At 40.8% G+C, this 19761-nt stretch overlaps 1 protein-coding gene across 2 annotated transcripts in view; it reads right to left on the minus strand.

The window, feature by feature from the left end:
• Positions 1-17931: 17931 nt before the first annotated feature.
• brinp2 (bone morphogenetic protein/retinoic acid inducible neural-specific 2) overlaps positions 17932-19761 on the minus strand; it is a 189472-nt gene continuing 187642 nt past the window's right edge. For both annotated transcript variants that reach the window (XM_030115651.1, XM_030115652.1), the window contains exons 8-9: positions 19328-19634; positions 17932-18776 (exon numbers count right to left, since the gene is read on the minus strand). In XM_030115651.1, coding sequence (XP_029971511.1) covers positions 17955-18776; positions 19328-19634 — 1129 coding nt within the window. In that variant the 3' untranslated portion in view covers positions 17932-17954. The remainder of the gene's footprint in view (positions 18777-19327; positions 19635-19761) is intronic.

A 19761-nucleotide genomic window follows, 5' to 3' on the forward strand; every position in this document is an offset into this window, starting at 1 on the left:
AGAAAAAAAAAAAACGTGTGGACTTCTGAAGCAGTGTGTCCTGTGAGATTTCTCACGCCAGGGATGGGAATCTACAACCGGTTCTTTTGTAGAACCGGCTCCTCGTGTCTCAATTCCAAGGAGTTGTTTGTCTGTCTCCTAAACGACTCCGCTTATCGGTTCCACTGTGTGCGTGACGACGTACCATGCGCTCCGCGCATGCGCTCACAGCAGCCCCGGGCCGCTGCAGTCCGCTCTGGCGCCGCTTCAGAGCCGCGCACCGGAAACTTTCAGCAAGGATCATATTTTTCCTCAGTCCGGAGCCCGCTGCTTCAGTCTGAACAGAAACAAGTCGGGTGCCAGATGGAAAGTAGATACGTGTTTCTAAATCAGTGATTTCAAATTAAAATCTTTGTCGTGTTTTTGCCTTCTCATTGTTTTTTGTGATTCTTCTGGTAGAATATTTGACAAATAACGCGATCTAATCATTATATGGATTAGAAAAATGAACGATGTTGTACTTACTCATTGTAGGAAAGTCAAAGACACCAAAATTGCACAAAACAAAGCTCCATGCGCTGCTCCACCGGAGCGGCTGTGTTGCCAGATTGGGCGGGTTTCTGCACAATCAAGCTTGTTTTGAACCCGAGGTGGGTTGATGAAATGGCTACATGTTGTGATGTGTTTTTTGAATGCAAATCAGGTTTTTACGGTTTTAACATGCATTTTCTACAGAGATGGAGGTTTGGATTGCTTTCTATTGTTGGATGGTTTTAACAATATATTTGGGGCAGATCTGGCAACCAACATCAGCTGACAGCAGACACAAAAAGACCTTGTGAGTGACAGTGCTGCAGAGCTGGAACAGACATGCAAGGGCATCCAGTGTGAGGCCGGTGTAATTTGGTTTTGAACTTTCCAACCTGGCGTCAGGAAGAAGCTCCAGAGTGTGGCTGTATGTCACACCAAAAGATGAAACTGGGGCTACTTGCACCTTGCAAAGTTTTCATGACATGGATATTTTTTTCTTCTGTTCAGGATGATGATATTAAAGAGTTAATGCAAACACCCCATTTGTATTGTTTCATTTCTCACTCGTTGAGAATCCATTGATAAGAGAATTGATAAGGAATCGTACCAATAAGCAGTACTGATAATGGAATTAGGATCGCTAAATTCTTAACAATATTGCCCCCCCCCCCCCCCCCCCCCCCCCCCCCCCCCCCCCCCCCGCCGCTGAGACGATAGAAGTAGGCGGGTAAAGGGGGGCCACCATGCTTTTGACTTCTCTTTGGGGAGGCTCGCTATTCCACACTTTGAAAACCCCTGATTCATACAATAAATTGAATATTTCATATGACAATTACTGAGGTGGGAATATGAAGTCTATGACAGCTGAAGGCACAAAGAGGTCACAGTAGTTTACAGTTTTAATATGAGATCGCTCCATGTCTTTGTTCTTTTCCTGCCTTTGACTTTATAGACCTTATATTCATCATATAAAATCATCATATAAATTATCAACAGTCTGTTTAAACTCCTCTGACCTCTCTGACATGATGCAATTAGAAACTGAAGCTGTAGTTTTGTTGCAATTGTGTTATACAATACTTTGAATGGTTGACATATTCAAACATACATATTCAGTCAGAGATAATCTATAATATTTGTTTTCAGCATGCAAAAATTGAAATATGAAGGCAGAGGTCATCCAGTGCTCAGCATTCATGACTTGAAACATGTTGAAACATGGTGCAGGGACTAACGAGACACTGGACAACAGTGCTCTTGTTTGTGGACAACTCGTTGAAACAATACCCCCTTCCCTCTGAACACTAAATATGCAGAAAGTAAGGCAGGAAGGTTTCTAAGGACATCAGTAAAGTAATTATAGAGAAGCATGTGGAACGAACATCACTTAAGATCCTCTCCAAGCAGCTTGACATTCTTCAGACTGCAGTGGAAGATATAATTAAGGAATTCAAGCTTCATGGGATTGCAGCCAACCTCCCTGCACATGGCCACAAGAAGAAAATGAACCAGAAACTGAACAGAAAAACAAACAAGCAGTGAAAAAAAGATCAAACTTGAACTGAAAGGGCAAGGTGAATTTGTGTATGCCTGCATCATTCGTCACTCTTCCAACAATAGTTTTCTTTTTTATTAAAGCTTTTGGCCAGATGAGGAGAAAACTGGCGCTTATGGCAAATTGTTTCAATTTCATACTAACTTTTGAAGCTTTGCTGGAGAACAATGCCAATGGTAAACATGCCGCATGGCCTCTGGCCGGTGGTGACGTAACTCTGTGGCAGACACAACAAACTCTCAGGACCATCGGAGCATTGTGGCGTGAGACGGACTGCCCTGTGACAGTAAGTCATGCCTCAAGTCACAGGTCATCAGTTTCCCAACAGTATAACGACCCAAAGCACTCAAGAAAATAAACCCTGATCTGAATTTTCTTTATGTATGAAGACCAGCAGCATTCAGTTGGGAGACGATAGCCTTCGAACTCAAGGACAGTTGCATGACTCAAGGAAATTCGTGACACATTTCAAGCAATGGGGGGAAAATAATTTAAAATAGTTTGGATTGTTTCTATACTAAAGCAAGAGGGAGAGCAAAAATGAAACTTTGTGTAGTGATTTCATGTTTCAGTTTGTTTACATTGTTATCACCAGTCTTCAGATTCGCCTCTCGGTTCAATCCATCAGAGTCAAACATTTGTCAGTTCCTCCTCCTCCCTTGCACTTTGCAGGTCATTGGCTATTAAATATTTTAGAGTTTATCCTGCCCTTAATGTGACTCCTCAAGCTGCTTATGGTCCAATTAAATGGGAATCTAAGAAGATCTGAAGTGCCTTTGACTTTTAAAAGAGGAATCGCATTCCAGATGTTTGTAGGCTGGGCTTGCTGTTTGACCTTTTTCCACAAGCATATAACTTTTACAATGAAATTCACATGCCTTTACAAATGATTTGCATGTTGATTGCTTTTAATTTTGTTTGTCGTCATGGTGATGGGACTAGAACGTGCCTCAGGGGAGGGGCTATGAAGGAAGGAATGCTGGGAAGGTGGATGGTCGGAGAGAGAGAGCAGGACGCAGGTGATAGTTAAGAATGTTATTTTGGCTTAGTCGCAGCCAACGGTGACCATTGTTGGAAGGAATAATTTTCAGAGAAAATTTCTTTTTTTAAAAAAAAAAAGCTCAATTCCCTTAGTTTAAATATTGTTTGAAGATTTTTTTTAAAAAAAAAAACAGCTTCTAGTGCAGCTTCATTCTTTTGGATAGGTGACATCAAGTCCTGGAGACTGCTAATTGTTTGCATCAATCATTGGTTGAAGCATAATCATATCTGCTGCGGAAGATAAAACGCACCCATTTTTTTACTGTATTCCGCAGCTTTAGTGTTTTATAGGAGCACTTTTAAGAGGAATGGCACCTCTCTGCAGCTGCTGACCAATTCTTTTGTGCCCTTTGTGTTATCAATGTGAATAAAGAACAGGAGAAAAATCACATTCGATGGAACCGAAGTCTAATTTTAGCATTGATATATTGTGGTATATCATTCCTCCCCTGATCAAACACTGTCTTTTCCGCTGGGTTCGCCGTTTGATTAATGTAGATTATTATAGCTCCTGTAATAAAGACAGGAATATTAGTAGAAATAAATTAAACCATTTCCTCTTTTCTTTTTTTTTTCCTTAAAGCTTCATAATTCCTGAAGATAGAGACACAAGTTGTCAGTGTTATTGCCTCGTTGTCAAACCTCTTGTGTCTCTGAGGAGGAACAACTTCTTTTCAGGAGGAAGAAACCTCCAGCATGGCTGAGGTGGGTGACCATCTGCCACAAGAAATTGGGGAAGAACAAGAGAGGATGAATAAAAGAACAGCATAAGAGACAATGAACAGCATGCAGATTGATCGGTTCAGTAACTGCAGATCAGAGACTTTCCTCTGTGGAGCCTAAGATATCTTAAGGATTGTACAGACTGAAAGGAAAAGAGAAAAGCCTGATATAGATATGTGTCGCATAAAGATGAAATAAAAGAGCTATGAAGAGGTTTCATGGTGCTGTGGGAGCTCCGAGTCATTACAGCTATGTCATTCGGAGTAACTAAAAGTTTTGGGGGGGTTTTTTTATCCTAAAAGTAAAATTTTTGGGGGAGAGGGTGCCTGCTTCCAGAACCCCAACTGAGAGGAGCTATTTTCACAAAAAAAAGAAGCCTTCCAAAGAGGAAATCGAGGGCACCATGACATTATAAAAAGAGCATCAGTCAGCCTCAAATGATGAAAAGTCAGCCATGACAGAAATACGACATTTGTGTTTCCTTGATATTTTCATTACATAAAGGTTACAGTCTCCTAAATAGAAGGCTGATGTCAGAATTTTATCTGATCATTTTTCTCCTAAATCAAGTGATAGGCCTTGTTTTGTTTCTAAGTTGTGGGGGCAAATTGAAAGCATGCATTAAAACAGCGACGGGAGCACATTTAATGTGATGGAAGTGGACGCTTGATACTATTCCAGCCCTTGAACCTCGACGTAGGGAAGGACATCTCATTATGTTAAAGCGGTTATCAATCATTGCTCTTTTGGAAGACTCAGGCCATTGTGTTACCGCGAAACATTCGTCACTCAGCTCAGTTTGTTTATAATTGGTAGCATATTCATTCCAATTCCTCATTAACTATGGGATACTATATTCATACCTTCTGCTTAAAAACCCTGCTCTTTTTTTTTGTGAGATTCAACACATTAAATGCTCAGGAGCTTCTTTTGGAATGTATCTTGTTTTTTTCTTTTGGATCAGTAAATGACGGTCTTTTATTTCTGTGATTTTAAAGGAGTAGCCATGAGATTGGAGTAGCAGGTAAACGTAGTGGCACGTAAACAAAGCACTTTACCACTACGAGCAGAATTAACATTTTATATGTTTGCCTCCTCAAAATACTTTTAATAACAGCTGTGTTGATCGGGTCCCATGAATCACCGTGTCTCCAATAAAACACCTTTCAGATCCAGGGACACACAGAGGCTCCACATGGCTGATTGGATAAAGCTGTCGATGTTTGAGGAGGCAGAATTGCTGAGTCACTGTTAATCCAAGGCTGGAGACGGAGATGAGAGGACTTTCAGAAAGGCAGAAGGGACACAAACTAAACAAGTATTAGTAATCTAATCATTAACAAGCATGCACAGCAAAAAAAAAAAAAAAAAAAAAAACATTATAGATCACAATCAAAAAGGTTTTGTAGGTTGATCTGAAGTGGTTAAATATAATCACAGCAGTACATCATGTCCCTAATGCTGGATTCTTTCAGAAACGGAGAACATGCTGACCCATCTACAGCATGTAACAGACTCTCCATATAATCGAGAGTGTTCCTGAGCACTGAGGGAATCAATAAAAGATGAAGAAACTAATTGGAATTCTTTATTGGTCCATCTTTATATCAACACAGATTGTGAAAAACAAACACTTGGCATTCTGTTTAGATAGCGAACAAACTGGATATTTGCCCATGAGAAGCCGGGATCAGCACATATTAGTTGTGTAACACTGGACAGATTCACTTCATTTATATTTTCTATCAACTTATCGATAAATCATTCGGCCTGAATCATATTTTCTCTGTATTTTCCCGAATGGTGTGAAGGCACAGTGAATGTGGGATTGCAGCTAACGCGTGTTAATGACAGTTCTCCACCCTCATGTCTGGCTCTGTGTGTCTCTAAATGGTGGCAGCGGTCCCTTCGCTCTGCCCAACAGGATAAAGTGTCCTGTTCTGTTGTAAGCCATCTTCTTCTGTTCAAACTCTCATTCAAATGACAGACTCACTATCACAGGGGACAGCTACTTCCACTGGGGAATATTTGCATGTCAGCCAGCCTGTCTGCCTCTTCCTCTGTCTCAATTTGTCATCCTTCCATTGTGTTGGCTTCTTGTTTTCTTGTCCCCTTCTTTTGTTCCACCCAGCACACTCCTTCTGTCAGTCATTCCTTCACTGCATGGAGGATGACACACTGAGGACAAGCTGCAAAAACCACAGCGAGAGGGAAACTTCATATTTCCTCTCACAGTGTATATTAGTCCTTCTAACCTCTCATCCTTTCTGTAGCAATAACGACATCGATATCTCAAGCTAAAAACTGTTATCTGAAAAAAACAAAGAATTAAGCGGCTGCTCTCCAAACTCTGTAGCTTAATAGAAAATAAAGCAAATTTTGTAAAAGTATATTCTTGTTTATTGGTCTAGACTGAACGAGCTGGTGTTGCTCTCAGGCCGTTTATCATCATTAGTATGTTTGTTCTGTGCTGGTTTAAGAAGCATGCATGATTCAGAGACCCTAAATGCCACTAAATTAAAACTCAAGCACCAGTAAAATCTTTCAGTTAGGGCACTCAAATGCTGCAAACTGTCAGTAAAATAAGACTATGTGCTATATATGCTCAAGTATGAAATAAATCAAATATTAAATGGCTTATTGGGATGGGTGCAATTTATTCATAATTAACTCAAATGGACCATTAAAGCCAGCGGCGTAATTTCAGCTTCAAAGCGATGCAACGTAAAGCCGCATTTACAGCTCTGAACAAGCTTTATAGTTGCGGTGAAGTTTACCAGCTTGACTTTGGACTTCACATTTTATATCTATGCAAAACATGCACAACAGCAGATTATGAGTTGAGACATTGCACACCTTGTTAAACATCACATCGTCTGCCCAGTTGTCAAGACTAAACCTGGCGTCACGCTGCTGTTGGCAGCAACGAGTGCAGGGACAGAATATGTTCTGTAGACAAAGTTATTCTTTATTTTTTTTAAAATTTTTGTTCCGTTGTCTGCGTTGAAAATTGTTTTTTTTTTTTTTCTTCTTCTTCTTCTTTCCTCCCCCCTGCAGGGTCATAGCAGAGATCAGTGTTTCCACTTCATCTCAGAATGCAGCAGCGGTGGTCAGACTTCAGTCACCACTTAGTGACGTTGAGAGACGACCCTTCACACGATAACTTAAATGAAAAAATAAGAAAGACATTGCTTTAAAGATCTGGTGATAAGAGTAAAAGTCGACTTCAACCCTCAAAAGCACTCCAAATCCATGCTGTTAAAAGCATTTTTGCAGTTAATAGTCTCAGCATAGCACAAGGATACCTCTTATCCATGACACATTACTGGTAACATGTGAGTTACATTAGAGGGGCCGGGGCTCAGGTGGTCGAGCCGTTGGTCCTTTGATCCCTAAGTCGCTTGTGATGACCGTCAAACACCTCGATGACAGCTTTGTTTCCACTTCAGTGTGACTGACTCCAACGCAACTGGTGGAGGGTAAACAACAGCTGAAGTGAGAATGTTCTGTTTCAGTAAAACCACTTTAGCTTTTGTGAGTAACATGACTGTTTCATGATTAAAATCTGCAGTGATGTTTTTGTCTCTTCATTACTGATACAAGCAGCTGCAGTTTATGAGGAAAAAAAAAAAAAAAAACTAACTTAACTCACACTGTCAAGTCCGTTGAATTTTTGTGCTGTTCAGGACTTGACTTTTCACTCAAAAAAACTAGTCCGAGTTCATATCAGGCATAAGATGCAGGTTATTGCAGATTTCTTGAGCTTTTTAAGTTCATGTGAACAAGTAAATTGTTGTTTCTTGTTTTAAATTTATTTTGTCAAGTGTCCATTTATTTCATTAATTGTATATTCGGTGTTTTAATAGATAATTGAGCATACATCTTGAAGTTCCATTAAGAGGGGATCCAAATTCTTAGACATATTCAATTTTTTTTTTTTTTAAGTAATGCAGTTGTTACTTTGCCTAGTAATTAGTTACTTCCAAAATATTGTCACTCAGTTACTAACTCTGTTACTTTTTGGAGGAAGTAACTATAACTAATTACTTTGAAAAATTAAATTGCCTAACGCCAGTGTTCACTTCACAAAAGGATATATTTTGCCTGTCTCAGACTAAAGATAAGCCTGCCTGTTGTCGATTTTATATTGTTTAGTACAGTGAGACGGATTCATGGACTGCTGATATCACAGTGGTGTGATTGCAGACAGCCTGCAATACTGTCTGACAGTGTCAGAAACACTGCACAGCTACCACCTACTCACCAACAGAAAGGAACGACGATCAATTCTGTCTCAGCACAGTAACCGAACATCTTGACAAATGCTGTAGAGGTGAAATGCAGACAAAAGATGTGTAGTTTTCCTAAAAGAGACTGTAGCTGCAGAAACGTTTTCTGTGAATTTAATCCTCCAGCTCGTACCATGACATTCATAACTGTTTGGTTACGTGATTGTTCTTCCCATTCAGGAATTTTCCAGATATTTCAGTTTTGACTGTGATCCTTTGGAGCCACAAAAAGCAACTCCAACACATTTCACAAATGGACATGTTTTCCTCAGGGCCACGGAACTGATCGAATGGGAAAGAGCCACATGTGTTCAGGCCGTTATGCAGAGACATCACCCTCCCGTCCCCAGCAGCAGTGTTTAGAAAGGTCAGTCTGATCGTGCCGGAGGCCTGGCCTGAAGCAAGCAGCTGAATGGCTGTGGTGACCTCCTGTAAACCAGCTGCTCAGAGACCAGCTGAGCCTGGTCTTCAGCAGCGCGATTTATTTCCAAAACATCCCAACAGTAGTGACGAAAGTCAAACAAGATCATGCGGTTTATTTTCCAAACCGGGTGTGTGATACCGACATCTAGTGTGAGTTCCACGAGGAAAAAAAAAAGACATGAATTCATATCTTTTAAAGTCACGCTATGATCTTTTTACTCTCGAACACTGACTAACACCTGCTTTTAGGGCACCAGAAGCAGCCATATCTTGACACACAACAGCATTCAGTGTTCCTAATCTCTTGGTTCTGGGTCTGAACGGCGTCTTTGATTCTAGTGATGGCTGAAAGGTTTAGTGCTGGCAAGATATCCATGCTGGAGTTTTTCCCACCATTAGTTAAAGAGGAAGGAGAAGCCCTTCTTTTCCTCACTCCCATTTAGTGCAAAGAGAAAACTAAATCACAGTTTTTTGTCACAAAAATTTAAACCGTGGTACAGTTTGATACTTAAAGGACAAGAATACTTTTATCTCACTGCTCGATAACATGTACCATTTCTAAAAGCGAAGTCTTTTAAACGAGCAGGACGCGCTGAAGTTGGTGTAATGATCCTTTAATTTGCTGTCCTCACATGGTCCTGCTTCCTTGCATTTTGAGATCCAAACCTTCGGCGGATCAATTTAATTGAAGTGCATCTGCAATAAATCCATATGAGATGGTGAGTGTACTGGAAACATCCAGCTTTCAGGAGACATGGTTTTTATTTGCAGAAAATCTCCATCATCATCCCAATGTGCATATTTAGAAAATTAATACATAAATAAAATAATCGAAAGCACGTTCAGTTTGAATTCTGCTCTCAAAGGAAAATCATGTTTCAGCTTTTCTCATTCATTATGGAAATCTCATTATCTTTTGAATCTCTTCTAAAATGAAAGGGATCTAGTTGTGCTTTTTTTTTTTAACAGAAGGAGGTCATAATGCTAAGTGGCGAAGAATTCAAGAAAGAAAGATCAAGTGTTTCACACTGAGATGAGATGAAGGCAGATTTTTTTTAATGATCACCCAGCTGAATGGTGAAGAAAGCGGGATCCCTGGAGTCTGGAAGCTGTTGGTGGTGGAGTAGAGCAGTAGGTATCTGCTACAAGGATTAACCAACCTTTCTCGAAGTCGTGCCTGGGAGAAGGTGGGAAGAATATCAGGGGTTATAGAGGGTGGAATAAAAGCAACACTGGATTGTAAAGGACATGGAGCAGTGGGTGATTCAGTGGAAACACATACAGAAATGTCATTGGGTGGGGAGTAATGATGACAAAGTTGCCTGTCAGGCACTTTTGAAAGTGTGACTTTGGGGAATAGCAGCCTCACCTTTTAACGACTGGCTGGTCAAGATTCAAATCTTCCTTTTAGAGCTAACACTTTAAGCTTCATGTAAAAACTGGTGCTGCTTTTTTGTCTCGTATCACTGATTTTAACCATTTCCATACCTAAACAATAAAGTGAATCACACACCTGTAAAAAAAAAAAAAAAAAAAAAAAACTATTGGCAGAAACAACTAAAGGGAGCAATGTTCTGAAGGTCAGAGGTGAAAAACCAGAACCAGCGGCATCATTTTCTTTGTCTCCTGGGTTCTGTTTCTGACAGTTTCATTACTCAGAAGACCAACAGTTCAATCACAAAGTCAGGTGTGTTAAGCTTGTGGAGGGTTATAAAGCTTACTGACTTATAGCTTTTAGTAGAATGTCTGGTAAGCTCACTGCTTCCTCTCCGCTCCAACTGATGCCGACTCCTGTGACGACTTGCAGCTGCTCGTCAAACTCCACACAGTTCCCCTCTGAAAACTCGCAACGCAGTCCACATTAGTAGTGCTGCATCCTGCATGCAGAAAAGGACGGAAGGAAACTGTAAAGGACAAAAGGGAATTTAAGTAAAGAGTTCTGAAACTACAGAGCATGAAGGGAAAAAAGTCTAAAGTTTACTATAGCTGAGGGTCATTAGCAGCACTGGTCCCTGTGCACACGTTCCCTCAGGACCGCTGGTCTGTGGTTGTTGAAAGCACTGTTTATGCTCCACTTACACAGATTTTAAACTGTACTATTTCTTGTTTCACTGTGATGTAAATGAAAAAAAAAAACCCTTTATATATTGTCGTCTGTTTGTTAAATAACTTTAAATAGTAGACCACAACAAAACAACATAAATAGATCAATAGCTGAGATGCTACTTGCAATGAATGACAAAAAAAAAAAAAAAAAAAGTGAGAGGGGCTTTTATTTTCAATGTGGCAATCTCCCAAAGCATCTAGCACAAACTATGATTTCACAGAAAATAATGGCCCTTGAATATTGATTGAATGAAAATGATGCACTCGGTCATTCATGACAGTGAAGCTGTGTGCTGTTTTCTTCTGCTACACTCAGTATTACAATTAACTGTCCATAAAGCATGAACATAGCTTCGTAAACCAGCCCTGCCCGCTCTACATCCACATTTGGATTTTGGAGCTGGAGTGGGTCTGGGGACAAGCCAATACAAACTTCGTGCAGGGGGTGTCGGTTACTCCTTTGACTGACAGCGCACTTCAGCCAATCAGCGCTTCAAAACAAATACGTCATCAAAATGCTTTAGCTTCTCTACACGCAAAGACACGCGAAAACGTCCTTTCCTGTTAGAAACTCACCAGGCGCAGACTCTTGCTCTTGCTTGATTGTTGTAATACTTGGTATTTTGGTTATAACTTTACTTATTGCAGCTTTCAGAGGATGGTTAAAGCATATCTCCGATATGCGCAGTGATGGCGTCACTTCTGGTTTTGCCACCGGAATTCACCAAAAAAAATGTAAAAATAAAAAGCGGAACGCTGATTGGCTCGGCCGTTTCAGTGCTCCGTCACATTCTCTTTCTATCGCCTTGTCCCCAGACCCACCTCAGCTCCAAAGTCCAAATGTGGATGTGGAGTGGGCGGGGCTGGTTTACGAGGCAAGCATGAACATACAGTGGCTTGCAAAAAGTGATCATACCTCCCACTTTTCCATATTACGACACATTACAGCCACACATCACACACACACACAGCAAAAACGGTGACAGTTTCATGTGTCTGGGCCGTTTGTTTACATGTAAACAGAGGTACAAATCACCAAACACTATTATTTCTGAAACATTTGGCCTAAGTGGAGATTTAGAAAAACTCCAGATTTATCTTTGCTTGCATAGACCAGGAGACAGAGATGAACGTCACAGTGTGACCAAAGCATCATCAGCACTGTGTGTGTGACCTGTGTTTACAGTCTCAGCATGTCCCTGTACTGTGATTGATGCAATTCTCAATCTTTTTCTCTGTTTTACTTGCTTCGCGCTCTGAAGAAGGTGCTCAAGTCAGATGGGAGCAACATTTTACTTTTTGGATTAAATGCACAATACTATGTGTGGAGGAAAACTGGCATAGCAGATCACTCTGAATACGCCATCCCCACTGAGAAATGTGGTGGTGGCAGCTTCATCAGGACGACGACGCTAAACATGGAGCCAAAGCTACAATGGAATTCCAGCATTTTCAGTTTTTTATTTGTAAGAAGAAAAAAGTAAACCATGTCTTATCCTCCTTCCACTTCACAATCATGTAACACATTATGTCGGCGATTTGTTTTTGTAACGTGACAAAATGTGGAACAGTTCAAGGGGTACGAATACTTGCAGGTCACTGTATTTATCAGTCTGTTTGAATGGTTGTAATAGGCTTCACTGCACAACACTGCACTTTTCAGTCTTGCATCAAGATGAGGCGATAAGTTGATTTGAACAGGGGTGCGACGTGCAAATCTCAAATCCTTGGACATTATTCTATTAAACATATTAGTTTATCGTTTCTGGCCATCATTGGTAAAATCTGTACTGATGAAACAAGATACAAATTATGTTCTTATAGTAACACATATTAAGTAGCAGGATATCTGTTTTATCATGGCGCTTTATTCAATTGGGGTTTTAATTTATGTGAGACCTATACTCCGATTCAGATTCAAAAACATGCAAATAAAGAATGTTACCCAACTAGGAGAGTTTAAAATAGCGATGCAGATTCCCTCTGATGTGCCATTAGAGTCCTCTTGCTGTCCAAGTAATCATCAAACAAAATGAAGAAAAAAACATGTCATGTGGTAAAAAGCTTGACAGGCAATTATGATAATAGTACAGAGGAAAACGGATGAAAAACATTTTTGAAACAGACCTCATAGGCAACAAGAGTTCCTGTGTCCTTTGAATTTATCAGTGCAATTTTGCAAAAAAAGAGCTACGTATTTAAAAAAAAGAAGCAAGCTAAAGCTAACACTTACCTTTTTCTCAAGTCTCAAAAGTCTCAAGATCCTGAATGACAAGATACTTGTTTACTGATAAAAAAAGATGCAAAAGAGAAAACTACCAGTTCATCTCTACAAGTAATACCAAAGTGAATATGCTTTAGCCTCTTAAAAATGTGTCCAGATATGACATTACAACCATGTTTTAGGTGAAAACACAGAATTCCTTCCTGAGTGTCTGTGCCAGATGAGTAAACCTGTATTGGACTGAATCTGGGGCTGCACAGTGGGGTAATGGGCAGCTCTCACACTGGGAGTAACCCTGGTTTGACTCTGGGTTTGGGGCCTGGTATGTTCTTCATGTGTGTGTTGGTTTTGTCTGGAATCTTGTTTTAGCCCCGCCAGTCTCAGGACATGGATGTGAGGTTAAATGATGCCTGTCAGTCGTCCATCGGTGTGGATGTGAGTGTGTGTCACTGTCTATCTCTCTCCGTTTGCCCTGTGATGGATTGGTTTTGGCCCCCTGTGACCCGTAAGTTGGAAAAAGTGGTTAAGAAGATGGATGGATGGTTTGAAGCTGGTGAGCTGTACTGGGCACCTTGATGAAATGATGCTGGGAGCTGAGGAGAGTATTTTCGGATTTTGGAATTGACTTTAGATCTTCTGGAGAGACTATTATCTTCATCATTCATCATGTTTTTTCTTTATGTTAATATATTTGTTATTTATAGAGGCAGCAAAGCATGCACTGTAAGGAAGAGTGTAGATTCCTCAAAACATCGACTTACAGTTCTGTTTTAAGTGATGCCAATGTAATTTTGACACACTGACCAAATTTCAGTCTTTGAGTTTCCTTCTAAAAATCTGAATTAAATAGCCTACAGAAGTCATGTCTTGGACATAGTTTGGCCTTTTTTTCCAAGTTATTTTTGTCAGTAGCAGCTAAAAATGGAATCTTTGAATTACCACAATAATGTAAAGCAGTCGACCAGGTCACCGAACAGCAGCATGAATAAGCCTCAAATTCTTGTTTTTGGGTGTGTGGCAGGAAACCGGAGGGCCCAGAGAAAATTAAAACACACTAACAAAAAACCCCTATATCAGAGTTGGAAATAAGGCAATTGCTTTTTTATTTCTTAATCCTAAATGTTTGGTGGAAAGAGTTTTTTAATAAGCTTCAAGAAGAATCGGAAGATTTGCTGTTAACAGGTATAATTTTATCAAAGCTATCAAGCAGTTTTTAATCATAATTTGTCTTCAAAATGCTGATGTGGGAAAAAAGCTCTCTGCTACACTGGTGAATTTTGAATATGACCTTGTCTACTCTCGGTCAGAGGTAATGAATGTGTTTGCCAAGTGAGTCTTGGGAAGCAATGTGGGGGAATCAATTATTTTTTGGATGTTTGCGAGCTGTCATGTGAAACTGATGAGCTGGATGAGACCTGAATCTTAGATCTGTCAGCTGTGGTGCTGTTGTGGATGCAGTTGCAGTCAACCACCTTAAGAGTAAATTGGTTCACCTCTGCCTCGACCAGTCAAGGTCAGAATGTTTCCCGCTTTGTATTAAAACGTCTGTCTTGCGCCGTCTCCAAACATGAGTAATTTCTGCGGACACATTTGTAAAAACGTAATTTAAAGGTAATTTCAGACGCTCAAATCTACACTTGTTATTGATGACTGTGTCAAATGACCTCCAGGTACATGACCACGAAAACACTCATGCGCGCACACACGGACACACGCGCCAGTCGATTTCACCAATTCTACCTCATTAATTCAAACAGTCTGATTTTCCAAACATCATAAATCACCGCAGGACTTGCAGGCCAACCCTTCTCACCTTTTTCTTCTTTTCTACTTCTTTCAACCTTATCCTCCCTTCAAGTCACACTCTCTCTTCCATCACTCTCTCATTTTCTCCCTCTTCCCTTCGTTTCTTTGGGAGGTCCAGAAAGTTTGCATTATTCAGTCTAAATAGTTCTCTGATGGATTGGCTGTCTTCCACAGGCCTGAAGATTAGCCCAAGGGCAAACCCACTCCTGTTTCCCGGGTGCCATGCTGAAGATGAATAACTGTTTATTAACCCGATGCAGAGTGACTCCTTCCCCACCTCATTATGGGCTGGAGAGAGAGAGAGAGAGAGAGAGAGAGGAAAAAAAAATCGCCGCTCAAGCTGGCCGGTGTAGCGCACTCTCCCCTGTGTCTCTGTCACTCTACCTGTCTTTCTCTCCGCTCCTCTCCTGCTCTCTCCACCAGATAAACCAGCAGCCTGATGTAATGTGACAGTGTGCGTTTGGTTCTTGTTTGCGCCCTGACAACCCAGGAAATTGGCTTTTCATCTTACAAAAAAACACTGCAGTCCCTATATTAGAGGACATTCATCTTATTATGAGGGACTGAGGGGTAATTGGAAGTTTGGACATCCGTTATATCAAAACATGAGACTTTTTGCAACATGAGTACTTCTGTAGGATGTTGAAAATACCCATTTTGAACGCCACTTCAGCAATTTAGGTGCAATGTGGACATCTTTCTCTGTTGCAGAGCAACGTAAGCAAATGCAATGCAGACAATCTGCTGGAGAGCAGTGTGGTGACAGAGAGGGTTTTTATGGTCTAAACTTCCATCAACCACGTTTGGTCAAACAGCTAAAGAAAACAATGCAGAATGCAGACACATCTGTGATCATATTGGAATGTTTGTGTATCCATTTTTTTCATGCAGTTCACCTGCTAAAAAAAAAACTCCACCTTTCGAACTCCAGGAGCAACTTTAAAATGCTCAAAATGCTCAAAATGTTTCTGCTCCAGCGACAAGGCATAGAGACATGTTCCTTCAGGCTGTGATGATGCACATCATAAAAGTAATTTAATTCTAGTCTCTAAAATGAAATGTTTTTAATAAACATCAGACATATTCAATGCCATTAAATTAGAAGTGTTTTGATTTGGAAAAGTTGAGTGTATGCAGCAATTCATTCTAATTTTCCATGCATATTTTATCATGAAATGTTTGATTGATACAAAGTAAAATCAAAGTTTTGAAAGAGTGAGAAAACTTTGAAGCGTTGCCGCATTAATAAGGTTGACTGACTCTGACTGTCGAAGCAGGAAACAGAAATAATTAAAAAAAAGGACGAAGGAGGAATAAAGGAATACGAAGTCAAACCCTTGCAATTATGAATATGAAATTAAATCGGAAGACTGAGTAAACGGGGAGTTTTTAAACTCTACTCTCGATTAAAAATGAAAACTGAGAATTTGGCTGCTTCGCTCTCATGTTCTTGTGAATCGTGTCGGCATCTTCATCTATCTGTGATTGTTTGCACATCTCCACTTTCTTTATGAGTTTCATGGCTTTAAATCTGTACAAAAAACACAAGTATTTTGATATATGAGATTATACCACTGGGGGCTGCATGCAATTTTAGGGAAACAAGGAAAAAGGCTCTCAAATAGATAAACCACTTTGTTTTTACTTAAGCAAGCTGAGCACAGAAGAACGGCTGAAAATGACATACAAGGTTTTACTGACTTTCAGTGAGAAATTAGTGAAGCGAATGTAAAATAATATCAAGTATCATCCTGGTAAAATTGCAGCTCTTGAGAAAACCGTCACTGCCCTGCAGACAGATAACAACCCCAGTCATTGTGGTAACTGCAGCTGACATTTGGCCTGTATGTAAAATGCAAAACAAGAAACTAATACAAATTCATTAACCTGAGACTAAACCAAACCATTAAAAACAGTAAAAAAAAAAAAAAAAAAAAAAAAAAAAAAAAAAAAAAAGCATAATTACATGGAGAAACAAAGTCCTTTTTTTTTTTACAGAAAGTTTGTCTAATTGGAGGATTCTGCAGAACAATTACAGTATGCAAGTACTGGTGTGCACCGTGAATAGTGGCTCAAAAGTTTCACAACACCAAATCAAAACAAGGAGCTGCAGAAAGTGTGACTGGCATTTACATGAATAAGCCACATTACCATGTAGTCTGGAGAATATGTCTGTTGTTCTGTCTTGGTAGAAATATTGAAATATAAAAGCAATACAACCTTTGCTGGGAAACCAAACACAGAAACTAAATGTGCTTCTTATCTTAACATTGACTCTCCATATAAGGCATGAGTTTGTTCTGTTATAAACATTTTTTTTTGGTCTTTGCACTCGGTTATCTAAAAAGCAATGTGCACTTGTCCACAACCCGGGGTTAGATGGAGCGTTATTTACAGCGCTATATCCGCAAACCTTTTTGTTACCACGTCAGGAGATTTCTCTAGAATTTTCAGCTCAAAAGAAGGAAGAAAATAAAACTCAACATTTACGACATTTTGCCATTCAGTTTGCCAATGTGTTCACCTTCTTTTGGTATAGACACGCCACCAAGGACAGAACATCACTAACAGGCTTCTCACTCGGATGTTAAGCATAGATACTTACAAGTTTTCAAATGCCAGATAAAATGGAAGGTAGGGATTAAAAAGAAATATTCAAAGACAGTAACAGGGTTCAGGATTATCAAATTTTAAACTGTTAAGCATAACATAACAACTCATTCACCACATATATAATATTATCCCGTTATCCCTTCCCAAGATAGTTCTGTAGCCAAACAAAATAGGGTTAGAAAAGGGGAATCCTCTTCCATTTCTCATTTTAAAAGACCCCCTAAGAGTTCTTCTTTACATATCAAAATCACCTTTATCTTTGTTAGGCAGAGGTCCTATGTTTGCTTAATGGCATCTTCTCTGAAGTTCCAACATACATAAATCTGTCTCTTAAAAGAGAGTCTCCTAGCCACTTCCAGGTCACACGGTTTGCCAAAAGCTGGGCAGTAATAGCAAAAGAAAGCCTCTGGGCTAGTACAGCACAGCCTCTGGGGAGACAGTCCGAGGAGCAACAGTTCTCTTAAGTCCAGGACGTGATGCTGTTTGTCAAAGATAAAAATATGTCTACAGGAGAGTCCAAACATTTTGCCTTCAGAGTTCAGATGTTCTGTTAATCCAGATCATTTAAATCCAAGAAGCCAACTCAGTACAGTTGTCCCTGAAGCAGCAATTCCACTTTCTAAGTGTGGCATCATTCCTTAACCTGGCGACTGAGCTAAACTTGCTAGCTGCACAGCTGAGCCAGCTCGGGTTCAGGAGAAGCATTGGGAAGTTTGGAGTTGAAGAGCTGCAGAGAGTCCTTAATGCGTGCCACCTCTCCAGCTGAGAGCTTGAGGCGGTGGCGGAGCAGACAAGAAAACAGGTCCAGTGGCTGCGGTGCGGGCGGAGACAGCCGATTAATCCGGTCTCTCATCTCCAGCAGCATGAGAAAGGCTGCATCCTGCGTGCCCTGCGTGTAGGGATAGTCCAGCTGCAGAATCAGGTCCTTGATGCCTTCAGGGTCAAAGTGCATGCTGTATCCAAAGACTTTCAGTGTGTTGATCTTCATGTAGCCCATATTGGAGGTCTGATCATCCAGGTCCAAGGGTTCATAGAACAGAGTTTCATTCACTGTTGGATCGTCCGTGATGATGCGACTTCGCAGGTAGATATGCACCGTTTCAAAGAACGACTTCCACTTGTTGCCCAGCGACAGAGTCCAGTTGTAGCACTGTGCTGTGGTGACGGCTTCCAGTCGAGTTCTCTGCCAGTCGGAGAAGTCAGGCTGGTTCACCGGCATGAACCAGCTCTCCGAATGACTTCCCCCGAAAGGATTCACATAAATCGCAGGCACAGGTTCCAAAGTTGAATTCTTAGTCAAGCATATCTGGAAAGAAATGCCCATCAGCATATGAATGAGGTTGGACTTATTTTTGTTACTCTTAAGTGTCAGCAGCATCCTCTTCCTCCAGGCAGGATTGAACCAACTTCCCAGACGGACGTCGTTGCTGATGTAGATGGCGTGGACCTCTATCCGGCTATCGAGTCGCTGAAGCAGGTACTTCACCTAAAGAGGGATTACGAGACTGTGAGAATGCATTCAGTTCTTCAGGTTGGCTCTAATCATAACAGGCTTATCAGTGATCCAATGGTTCTCAAAGATTTCTGTAATAACGTGTTAGTCCCTCGGATATCTTTAATATCAGGAAGCCCCTCGGGAGACATTAAACTTTAATTCAGAGGTTGAGTAACATCGCAAGATATGGGAATATTTTAGAAATGTTTAGAAAGACATACGTTCAGCATTTTTTTCCTCAGTTTTTGTTTCGTTTGTACATGCCACTTCTCTCACACTGCACGCAGTAAAATCGATTTCGAGCAAGCTCTATATACCAAACTGTCTGCCTTTGTTCGGGGCACTGCTGGGATTGACTTGTGCAGCGTTTCCGACTGCCACTCGTCGACTTCCATTGATTTTGACTTGATTTAAGTAGCGTAAAGTTATACTTTCAATGTTAGTCATGTTTTTAGACACAATCAGAGGTATTACGCATTCCATAGAGGTTTGAGAACCAAAGGTTTTATATGCTTGTAGTAAATATATTGAGCTTTGACAACCTCAGCATCTGGCATATCCAAGTCAAAGTTCAGGTAATGATCCAAGGATGCAGCGATGCTCGGCCGGCAGGAACCAAGATGGAGGAGGTTGCCGTGATGACAGGCTCCACAGCGGGTGGCGTTGTCAGTGGCACACAGGGAGCAAGAGGTGGAGGAGGTGCCGATCACGCATGGGATGACTCCCTGGCAGGCGGGCTGCTCCACAGGACAACTGCAGCTCCTCACCTCCTCAGTGAAGGAGCCCAACGCACCATGTTCATTACAGTAGAGCAGGGACTGAGCTCTGCTCAGCCAAAATCCCACCGGCCTGCAAAGGAAGGAGAGAAAGCACACTGGTGAGGTTGCATGCAAAGCAAATACTCAAAAAAATAGTAGTAGGTAGTAGTAATAATAGAAGGCCCCATTTTAAAGCTGTGTCGGGATGGACTACATTT

This window comes from Salarias fasciatus, chromosome 18 (genome assembly GCF_902148845.1).
Source record: "Salarias fasciatus chromosome 18, fSalaFa1.1, whole genome shotgun sequence".
NCBI classification, from domain to species: Eukaryota; Metazoa; Chordata; class Actinopteri; order Blenniiformes; family Blenniidae; genus Salarias; species Salarias fasciatus.